The sequence below is a fragment of the Salvia hispanica genome, chromosome 2, assembly GCF_023119035.1.
Source record: "Salvia hispanica cultivar TCC Black 2014 chromosome 2, UniMelb_Shisp_WGS_1.0, whole genome shotgun sequence".
In the NCBI taxonomy this organism is placed as follows: domain Eukaryota; kingdom Viridiplantae; phylum Streptophyta; class Magnoliopsida; order Lamiales; family Lamiaceae; genus Salvia; species Salvia hispanica.
In genome coordinates, this window is record NC_062966.1 from 1008785 (window position 1) to 1020528 (window position 11744).

Below are 11744 nucleotides of genomic sequence, written 5' to 3' on the forward strand. Positions count from 1 at the left end.
TCGGGATCGGGTAGTGAGAATTTTGGATGATCGGGTATCAGGTAAGGGTTTAGGTATACCCGAATATCCGATTTGTTTTTAAAATTAATAAAAAATATATATTTTTATAATTAAATGTAATTTAATTTCTTAATTATATGTGGATGGATGAAAGATGTTAATATGTAATTTAATTTCTTATTGTGGATGAATGAAAGATGTAATTTTTATTTAATTTCCTAATTTAATTTTTTATTTTGGATGGATGAAAAATGAAAATACAATTTAATTTTTTAATTATATGTGGATGGATGAAAGATATTAATATGTAATTTAATTTCTTACATGTGGATGGATGAAAAATATTAATATGTAATTTAATTTCTTAATGTAATTTAACTTATGAATTTTGTATTTCTCAAAGTTTGTAATTATTTTTTCTAAAATTCGATCTATTACACGAATTTTGTATTTCTAAAATTTGTAGTGATTTTCTCTTAAATTGAAACTACTACAACAAATCTAAAAGTTTGTAGCTATTTTCCCTTGAATACTACCTCAACTTTGTATTAAATTCGAAATAAATAGTAGTATTAAATAAACTATAAAAATTGTAGTAGTTAATTTTCTAAAAAATCAAAAATCAAAATCACAATCGGGACTGGATATCCGATTTTTCGGGATTGGATACCCGAGTCGGGTATTTGGGTATCCGAAAATCAAATTCGGATCGGGTATCGGGTATTGAATTATGGGAATTTCGGGATCGGGTACCCGAAAATTTCGGATCGGGTATCCGCGGGTACCCGATTTGACAGGCCTAGTACACACTATATTTAGTGTTATTTTACAGTTGTGAGATATACTAAGTAATTGTTATAGATATTAGACAGTATATTAACACTTTTTTTTTTGTCCCACTGAATCTAAAATAATAAATTTATTGATTATTTAAACATAATTTTTTTACTTGACAAACACATTGCTAAGAAGTTAGACATTATTAAACGTGTGAAATATGTTTTTAAATAAGAAAACGTATAGTAGATCGCATCGTTAATTATGCATTAATTTATTGTAGTGACATGTGATTATGAAATAAATTACTACTTCACATTACCCTAGGATCCTCAATGCACTGATAAAGAACAAAGTACTTTTTTTGTGTGTATATATATATATATATCTTGTTTTGTAAATGAAATGTAAACAAAATATCACTCTCTACATGCATCAACTGTGAAAAATAGTACAAACCCACAGTAGTGAAAAAATAACCAACTAACATATTTTACAATAAAAAATATCACTAGAAGAATAAAATAAAGTGGAAAAATAGAATTTCATGAACGTTCGAGTTGTGTACAGTTATTAATTTGGTATATGGGGCCAAGAGAAGAATATATAGCCGTCCAATTCCCACAAAATGCCACAATCTTAACTTTAATGAATATCACACGACTCAAATTGTGAGAAATGATTGTTTTGGATCTTCTATGTCCCACCAATATACTACATTGTAAATATTTTATTCATTTTGCTTTTTTCACCTCAAATTATATAGTGGATTTGTTGAATAATTTAAGGGTTTCTTTCTGTTTGTAGATAAATATAATTCGGTCACGTTTATGTAATTTCTTATCTTGACTCAACCAAGTTCCAAATGGAAGTATTAAATCAATCAACTACAATATTGAATCTAACTCTATACATATTTTTAATATAATCACCCATCATGTAAGGTATAGTATAATCACCCATCATGTTTTTTCAGGCTGCAAAGAATCCAATCTTACCTCAATTATTTGGCCTCAAGATTCATATAGGAAATAAAGCTTTACATGCATGCGAAAAGACAAGAGGAGAAAAGAAACATGCATGAATATTAATGTATATTTGTATACTAAGGGTTCCTTTTTATTATTATTGATTTTTTTACATGAAATATTTACATGTAAAACTAATCTTTAGATTTTAATTAATTTTTATGAAATCAAGATTCTCATTCTACACAAAATTTGAACTTAATTGAAACAATCGCTCAACCTAGTCTATCAACGACGAGCTACCATAAATTTAGATTTCTTCATTGTTTTCTAAGTTGAAATACACAATACAACGATAATGAGATACTACAAGTTCTGATTTCTCTATCGACTATCGTTTCTAAAGTGACACATATTATTCTCTCTGTCTCTCAAAGTTTGTCCTATTTTATCATTTTCGTCCATCCCAAAAAGTTTGTCTCACTTAGAATCTTACCAAAATAGACATTAAATACATCCTCAATCTCCTCAATGTGGGACCCTAGTTCCACTACACACCTTTATTTAATGCAAAGTCAAATTACTCTCTTCGTCCCAGATTTATAATCACATTTTTCCATAAAAGTCCGTCTTATATTTACAGTCACATTTATAATTTTTCATATTTGGACATAAAATTTTACCCCATTATTCACTAAAATTACACCCAAATGTCATTATCTACATTAAAATAAATAATAAAAAAACATCAAAAAGTCAAAAAGGAACCCATCTTCAACCAACTCACTTCATTTATTACACACTCCATCATCTCACTCCACCATTTCATTTCATTTATTGTACATTCCACCTCTCACTTCATTAGTTACACACTTCACCAATTCTTTAAAATCCGTGCCATAACTAAATGTGACTATAAATCTGGGACGGAGGAAGTAATTTCTTAAAACCCGCACCGGGTCAAATTGGGACAAGCTTTAAGGGCGAAGGGAGTAGTATTACCGGTACTAAAAATAAATACATGAAAGTACACAAATTTTAAGTTTTATACATATAAAACTAGCTCAAAAAAAATAAAATCAAATAAATACCCAATAAAAAAGCACAAACATCCAAATAAACATTAATTATTCCCCCCAAAAAAAGGAAAATTTCATTCAACCTTTTGTTCCACTAGGGACACAATCGCCATTTAAACCCACACACAAGGACAAAACAGTCCACCCACTCAAAAAGCAAGACCCACTTTCCCTATGGTCTTCCTACACCGCGTTTGCATCTAACAAGAATCCCCAAACTCTTTTATTTGACCTTTTACTATTATTTTATAAACATGAAAATTCTTAATAAATCATTAAAAGAATAAAATCAAGTTTTTAGTAATTTTTTCTGCATGTGGTCATATCTAAGAAAATTAAAAACGTGTGGCCGGTGAGATTGTTTCTTCATCATTTTATGCGTGTATCTATGTGTATATATACCACCATAAATGCAGAGAGAGAGAGAAAACACCATCGATTTCTTGAATCAAACCTCCAATTCTCGCTTCTCGAGCAAAAGGGTCACTCAAACAAGCATAAAGATTCAACCTTTTCGAATCAATGGCGCTAGCTAGGGAGCTCATGGGCTTGTCTCTGATGGAGAAATCGTCGTTCTTCGCTTCTGCTTCGTCGACGAGGCTGGTTCTGAAGCAGAATCGGAGCCGGTCTTTTCTGCCCCTGGAGGGGAGGAGAGTACAAGTGGTGATACGGAGGAGTACAACCACCACCCCTGTTGCGGCGATCAGTGAGGATTTGGATTTGGATTTGGTGAAAGTGCTGCCGGAAAAGGCTGTGAAATTCAAGGTTAGGGCGGTTGTGACTGTGAGGAACAAGAGCAAGGAGGATTTTAAGGAGACTTTGGTTAAGCATTTGGATGCTTTCACTGATAAGATTGGGAGGAATGTTGTTTTGGAGCTGATCAGCACTGATTTTGATCCCAGTAAGTTCCATGTGTTTGATGAAATGCCTCAATGAATACTTGCCTGAATTCATACCTTCACTTGATGATTAATTATTGTATTTATTGTGACATTGATTAGAAACAAAGGCTCCAAAGAAGAGCAAAGAAGCTGTGTTGAAGGACTGGTCCAAGAAATCAAACCTCAAGACTGAGAGAGTGAATTACACAGCAGAGTTTGAGGTGGATTCAAATTTTGGGACTCCTGGTGCAATTACAGTTAACAATAAACACCAAAAGGAATTCTTTCTGGAGAGTATCACAATTGAAGGATTTGCAAGTGGCCCTGTGCATTTTCCCTGCAATTCTTGGGTTCAGCCCAGGAAAGATCATCCTACAAAGAGAATTTTCTTCACTAATAAGGTATAAATTAGTTTATGCTTTTAATTAGTTGTTTTTGAATTTTCTGTTAGATTCTGGTGGTATGTGTTTAGATGAGTTAAAGTTGGTTTTAAAACTGTTGATTTGATGATTATTGTTATGATTATCTGCTGATTTTGCAAATTGAATGAAATGTGATGTTTTGCTTTCAACAGCCATATTTGCCACATGAAACACCTGAGGGACTAAAGGCTCTTAGAGAGAAGGAGCTGAGAGAATTGAGGGGTGATGGACAAGGAGAAAGAAAACTGTGTGATAGAGTGTATGACTTTGATGTGTACAATGATCTCGGAAATCCAGACAAGGGGATCGACTTTGCTCGACCGCTTCTTGGTGGCGACAAGATTCCTTATCCTAGGCGCTGTCGAACAGGGCGCGCTCCCATGGATACTGGTCAGTGATCAATCTCAGCGATATGTTTCCATTATATGCTCGTTTTCTGATTTGTGTGCCTGAAAATCAGATATGAAGTCTGAGAGCAGAGTAGAGAAGCCTCTGCCTACGTATGTGCCTAGAGACGAGCAATTTGAGGAGTCGAAGATGAATGCCTTTTCAACCGGGAGGCTGAAGGCGGTCCTTCATAACCTCATACCGTCTCTGATGGCTAGCATATCAGCGAATAACCAAGATTTCAAGGGATTCTCGGACATTGACAGCCTGTACAGTGAAGGCCTTCTCCTCAAACTCGGCCTCCACGACGAGATCATGAACAAGATCCAATTGCCTAAAGCTGTCACCACAATTCAAGAAGGTGGTCTGCTCAAATATGACCTTCCAAAGATTGTATCAAGTAAGTAGCTCTGTTCTCTTTTCTCGATTCAGAGACGTAGTGTAGTACACGTATGATAGCAATAGTCTCTGTTTGGTGGGAAACATGAGACTAGAAATACGGGTTTCGGGTATAGACATGAAGAAAATTCTGTTGGCTATCACTTTCGACTAGTGGGGGTCCCTCCCCTTAGTCGATATTTAGATTATTATCGACTGTCGTTTGGTTTAATTAGAACGCAATTTGTAGCTCTTAAAGATGTCGAAGTGCTAATGTGAACTGTGCTTGTGGCTTGCAGAGGACAAATATGCATGGTTGAGGGATGACGAGTTTGCTCGTCAAGCCATAGCCGGGGTGAACCCTGTCTCCATTGAGAGGCTTCAGTCGTTTCCCCCAGTGAGTAAACTTGACCCCGAAGTCTATGGACCTCTGGAATCAGCTCTCAAGGAAGAACACATTGCTGGACAACTCAATGGCATGACCATACAAGAGGTAGTTATTTGGGCCTTTTGGAAAGTACGAAAAATCAATGGGTGGTCGTAGTAGAATATGATATCTACCGTTCATCTAATGTAACTATTTTCACAGGCTTTGGATGCGAACAAGCTCTTTATCATTGATTACCATGACATTTACTTGCCATTCATCGACAAAATCAATGCCCTTGATGGCCGGAAATCATACGCAACACGAACTGTTTACTTCTTGACCGATGCTGGAACCCTCAAGCCCATAGCTATAGAGCTCAGTCTTGCGCCAAGCTCTACGAAGCCAAACCGTGTAGTCACACCGCCGGTGGATGCCACCACCTATTGGATGTGGCAGCTGGCTAAAGCCCATGTTTGCTCTAATGATGCCGGAGTTCATCAGCTTGTCCACCATTGGTACGTATTCCTCTGTTTCGTGAGCACGATGAATGTAGCTTGATCTTGAAGTGTCGTTTCTGATGGTTTAATGTTGGTTGTATAGGCTACGAACCCACGCAACACTGGAGCCGTTCATCTTGGCAGCGCATAGGCAGATGAGCGCTATGCACCCGATTTTTAAGCTCTTGGATCCTCACATGAGGTACACGCTGGAGATCAATGGGCTAGCTCGCCAAAGCTTGCTCAGTGTGGACGGTGTGATTGAGTCTTGCTTCACCCCCGGCCGTTACTGTATGGAGATGAGCGCGGCTGCCTATTCGAGCTTCTGGCGCTTTGATCAAGAAAGCCTCCCTGCCGATCTCATCAGAAGGTATATATCTATTGCCAAATATCAGTTTGAATTTTGAAACAAACAAATGTTGAATCAAATCTTGAAGTCTAATGGATTTTACTTGTTTCAATCATTTCAGAGGAATGGCCGTGCCGGACCCCACACAGCCGCACGGGCTGAAATTGGTTGTCGAAGACTATCCGTACGCGTCGGACGGGCTAATGATATGGGGCGCTATCGAGAATTGGGTCCGACATTACGTGAACCACTACTACCCCGACTCGGCCCGAGTCTGCAACGACAAGGAGTTGCAGGCTTGGTACGCCGAGTCCATCAATGTGGGCCACGCAGATCTACGTCACGCAGACTGGTGGCCCACATTGGCAACTCCTGAGGACTTGAGTTCGATTCTCACCACCTTAATATGGCTAGCATCGGCCCAACACGCGGCCCTAAACTTCGGCCAGTACCCCTACGGAGGGTATGTCCCGAACCGGCCGCCGCTCATGCGGCGGCTCATCCCCGACGAGAACGACCCGGAGTACGCCATTTTCCTCTCCGACCCGCAAAAGTACTTCTTTTGCGCGCTCCCGAGCTTGCTACAAGCCACGAAGTTCATGGCGGTGGTCGACACGTTGTCGACTCACTCGCCCGACGAGGAGTACCTCGGCGAGAGGCATCACCAGTCCATATGGTCCGGTGATGCCGAGGTCATCGAGGCGTTTTACGAGTTCTCGGCCGAGATAAGGCAGATCGAGAAGGAAATCGAGAAGAGAAACTCGGACCCGAGCCTTCGGAACCGGTGCGGCGCCGGAGTCTTGCCGTATGAGCTTCTCGTGCCGAGTTCGGAACCAGGAGTGACATGTAGAGGTGTACCTAATAGTGTGTCCATATAAGTTGACAATAATGCTAGAAAAGAGAGTTGGTAATTAGGTTTGTATGTATGTATTTATGTATATTTGTATCTAAGATTAATGTTGTAGTGCTCAAAAGTTCAACGTAGGCTTAAATATGTAATTTATAGAAATTAGCCTTTATAATTGCTGTTTTAAGTGCATAGATGAGTCAATGATATGCAAGATTAGGCTTGGAATCATTTTTCAATTATTGGGCCTCATAAAATACATTTCTCTACTTTTTGTTTATTTTTTTGCATTGAAATAAAAAAATTAGCCCATTTAAAAAAAGATCCAACTTTATGAAATAGAAAATCACTAGATGAAAATCTGCCTAACATAATGAGTTTGATTCAAATTAAGTGTGCCTGCACTTGGCACATTTTAGATCTCTAAATCTAAAAAATATCACCTTATATTTTTGAAAATATATTAATCGCATTTCAGACCCTTTTTTACGAGTCTTAGGCCTATTTTTCTTCCATTTATTCTCCTTAGGGGTTAAGGAGCAAATTCAAAGAAAAATAAGTCATATAGTGAAAATGATCTGAAAATGATCAATGTTTTTTCGAGAGATGTGATGTTATTTGTTTAACTTTAGAGACCTAAAATATATAAAATCATAGATTAAATTCGAAGTTAAATCTCGAAAAAACAATTGCAACAAGTAGTAATGGGGCAATAATGAATTTGTCTAGTTGGTGACACTGACGATACATATCATTCATATTTTACATTGCATCTTGATGATGATAAAATTTAAGTGAGCTCGTATGTTTTGATGGAAATATCAATATCGATCATATATTCAATTAATCAAGAGAATGTGACAGGTATGGGTATGGCCCTCTGCCTTTGCTTACTACTACTATAGAAGAATTTAGTTTTTTTATTTCAATTATTAGTATTCAATTATTATGAAGATTTTTTATTTTTTCATTTTGAGTTATATAAGCTGGAGATTTAGATTTCATAACACCTACATATGATGTCAAATTATCATGATCAATAAAATCCCAATTTATTCACACCCCCCTATCTATATACGAGTACTATCATTACTCCTCATGCTCACTGTAAGTTACATTACACATCCTAAAAAAATACTTGGCCCGAAACCATGGCCCGTGATAGGCAATCTCAACTTAATCAGGCCGCTCCCTCCACAACCTCTCCCAAAAATACGGCCTGGTAGTGCTCCTCAAATTTGGCTCATTTCTGGTGGTCGATGCAGCCAAGCCTTCCTTAAGTAGAGGCCATTGTCAAGGAAACTATGAGCTGAGGTTCAAATGGAGTTTGCAAGATGAACTGAAACCTGAAGAGTTGCATAAATATATCTTTTTTACTATATTTTTAAACTCGTGTCAAATCAAATGTTGCTAATTAATGGGGACAGAAGAAGGAGTACAATAAATTAAGCTTACATTATCATTATTATGTGAAATAGTTAAAATCTCATGTTATAAACAAGTCTATCTCAAAGAAAGTCTAGTTCACAGCTATAAATAATGAATAGTACAGCCATATTTGTATATGTTTTTTATTTGGATTTTGATGTTGAAATCCCAAGAAAGTGCCAAGAAAAGCTTGGGTTATTTTTTTTTAAGTCCAGTAAGCAGGCTAAAAAAAGTACTCCTACTTTGTCTAATCTTCTTGTCATAACATAACCCATCAGTATTCGACATAACCAATCTGTATAATTAACAAATATTATAAATACGGACGACTCATCAAAATTTGACTTTTCAGATTAAAATAAATATCCCCCGTCCCATAGTAATTATCACTCTTTTCCATTTCGATCCATCCCATAATATTGTCACACTTCATTTTCACCATAAATGTTAAGTAGATCTCACGTTCTACTAACTCACTTCACTGACATTTTATTATATGACTAATATAAAGAGTGGGTCCCACACTTATTTTTCCAATCAACTTTTCTTTACATTTCTTAAAACTCGGATCCACAATAAGAGTGACAATTATTATGAGACGGAGGGAGTAAAATACTACCTCCGTCCTGTATTAAATGTCACATTTACTTTTCTGCACTCGTTTTGTAAAAATTGCAGTTAATCTGGGACGGAGGTAGTATTATTGCTAATCATCATAGGCGTGCTACTCTCGACTTCGCAGCTTCGTAAGCATCACATTGTAAATGTGCAAAATGAACGACTTAATTATCCTAAACCACCACTTAATCCCAATTTATTCCAAACCTCCTATCTATATAAGTATACATAATACAGTAATACACCTAATCAACATTCGCTCCCTTTCATCAAAATATTCCCAATGGAAAACCAAATCATAGCAATATCATCACTCCTCATACTCACCTTACTAACATTACACATCCTAAAAAAAATATTCCCACAAAAAAAACTAAACCTCCCACCCGGCCCGAAACCATGGCCCGTGATAGGCAATCTCAACCTAATCGGGCCGCTCCCACACCGCTCCATCCACCAACTCTCCCTACAATACGGCCCGGTAATGCTCCTCAAACTCGGCTCGTTTCCCGTCGTCGTCGGCTCCTCGGCCGACGCCGCCAAGATCATCCTCAAAACAATGGACCTCACCTTCGCCTCGCGCCCCAAAACCTCCGCCGGAAAATACCTCACCTACAACTACACCGACGTAGTCTGGTCCGACTACGGCCCGTACTGGCGCCAGGCCCGAAAAATCTTCTTGATGGAGCTCTTCAGCGTGAGGCGGCTCGAGTCGTACGAGTACATTCGGGCCGAGGAAATGGGCTCTCTAGTGAAGGAGATTTTCGGGATTTCGGGCCGGCCGTTTGTGCTCAAGGACAGCTTGTCGACGATGAGCTTGAACGTGATATGCAGGATGGTTTTGGGGCGGCGGTATTTGGACGGCGGCGGCGGCGTGGCGGTGGAGGAGTTCAAGGAGATGTTGGATGAGCTTTTCCTTCTGACTGGGGTGTTGAATGTTGGGGATATGATTCCGTGGATTAATTTCTTGGATTTGCAAGGGTATGTGAAGAGGATGAAGGTGTTGAGAGAGAAATTTGATAGGTTTTTGGAGAATGTGCTCGACGAGCACGAGGCGAGGAGGCGGGAGACGGCGGGTTATGCGAGCCGGGACATGGTGGACGTGCTTCTCGAGCTCGCCGAAGATCCGATGCTAGATGTGAAGGTTCAGAGAGACGGCGTCAAAGCGTTTACTCTGGTATGTATGATCATTGTCGTAAAAATTCAATATTCCATCTTTAAATTAATTGATGATAAGTGGAGTAACACGTGAGCCTTAATATATTTATGAGTGGCGTGACATAGCATTTTGTTGTTAATTTAGGATTTGTTAGCGGGTGGGACCGAGAGTTCATCTGTGGTAGTGGAGTGGGCGATGTCAGAATTATTAAAAAAACCCGAAATTTTTAAAAAGGCGACAGAGGAGCTTGATCAAGTTATTGGCAAAAATAGGTGGGTGATGGAGAATGATATACCTAGCCTCCCCTATGTGAAGGCTATTGTGAAGGAAACCATGAGATTGCACCCAGTGGCGCCTATGTTGGCGCCACGTTTAGCGCGGGAAGACTGTAAGGTAGTACTCCCTCCATTCTATAGTAATTGAGTCATTTGGTTATTTTGGTACGTTTCATAGTAGTAGAATCATTTTCCTTTCTAATAAAAGTCAACATATTTCTTCTCACTTACTTTATTCTCTTTTCATCTCTCTATCTTTTCCCTTTCCTATTTTATTCTTCCTTTACTTAATTCATTTAACACAATTTTTATTAATCTTCGTATTGAAAAGAAATGTCTCCACTGCTATGGAACGGAGAGAGTAGTTAATAAATGCAAAACATACAATTGGTATTTAATTATAATAGTCCTTATATGTGCTTCATTATTAGTTATTCTTTTGACATCATTTGACTTAACACAAGTTCAGAAATATAGTGAAAAGTGGACAAAAAATGTAAGTGAAGTATGAATTCTTACCTTTATATACTCCGTAATAATATTATAAAATGTGATGTAATGAGTTAGTAAAATATGCCATCTCCATTACTAAAAGGAGTTAGTTAATTGAATATGTAGTCCATTACTAAAAGAAAAAAAAATAGTGATAGATAGTTAATTGGGAACAGATTGAAAAAGGAAAATTGATTAGAATTAATATAGAACTAAAAAGTATATTAAAAGCCAATAAATTTAAATTAAATTGACATATTTGCAGGTAGGTGAGTATGATATCAAGAAAGGCACCCAAGTTCTTATTAATACGTGGACAATCCATACAGATCCATTGTTATGGGAAAATCCCAATGAATTTAATCCAGACAGATTTATTGGAAAGGATATTGATGTCAAGGGACAAGATTTTGAGCTTTTGCCGTTCGGATCAGGCCGTAGAATGTGCCCGGGCTATACATTGGGTTTGAAGGTAATTCACTCAAGCTTAGCGAATCTATTGCACGGATTCAATTGGAGTTTACCCAGTGAAATGAATCCCGAAGAGTTGAATATGGATGAGATTTACGGGCTTTCAACGCCAAGAAAGTTCCCACTTGTTACTGTTGCCGAGCCCAGACTTCCACATAACCTCTATAATTCAATGATTTGAATAACCTCTATAATTCAATGATTTGAATGCATTATATTAGTGGGCCTGAATTAGCCAATATATTAAATGGGCTTAATCTAATTATGGTTATGTGTTGTCAATAATTTGATCGTCATTATCTGTCGAAAAAGAGATTTTCATTGTTTGTATATATTAATTTTAAGG

At 37.6% G+C, this 11744-nt stretch overlaps 2 protein-coding genes across 2 annotated transcripts; both read left to right on the forward strand.

The window, feature by feature from the left end:
- Window positions 1-3232: 3232 nt before the first annotated feature.
- Window positions 3233-7194, forward strand: LOC125207364 (linoleate 13S-lipoxygenase 3-1, chloroplastic-like). Its single transcript, XM_048106665.1, has 8 exons — window positions 3233-3725; window positions 3826-4106; window positions 4280-4517; window positions 4588-4914; window positions 5192-5385; window positions 5482-5777; window positions 5863-6129; window positions 6230-7194. Exons 1-8 carry the CDS (start codon window positions 3347-3349, stop codon window positions 6984-6986), a joined length of 2739 nt encoding a protein of 912 aa, XP_047962622.1. The 5' UTR covers window positions 3233-3346; the 3' UTR covers window positions 6987-7194.
- Window positions 7195-9233: 2039 nt separating this feature from the next.
- On the forward strand, window positions 9234-11728 carry LOC125204249 (trimethyltridecatetraene synthase-like). The gene is made up of 3 exons (XM_048102850.1): window positions 9234-10178; window positions 10305-10553; window positions 11193-11728. Exons 1-3 carry the CDS (start codon window positions 9285-9287, stop codon window positions 11577-11579), a joined length of 1530 nt encoding a protein of 509 aa, XP_047958807.1. The 5' UTR covers window positions 9234-9284; the 3' UTR covers window positions 11580-11728.
- Window positions 11729-11744: the final 16 nt, after the last annotated feature.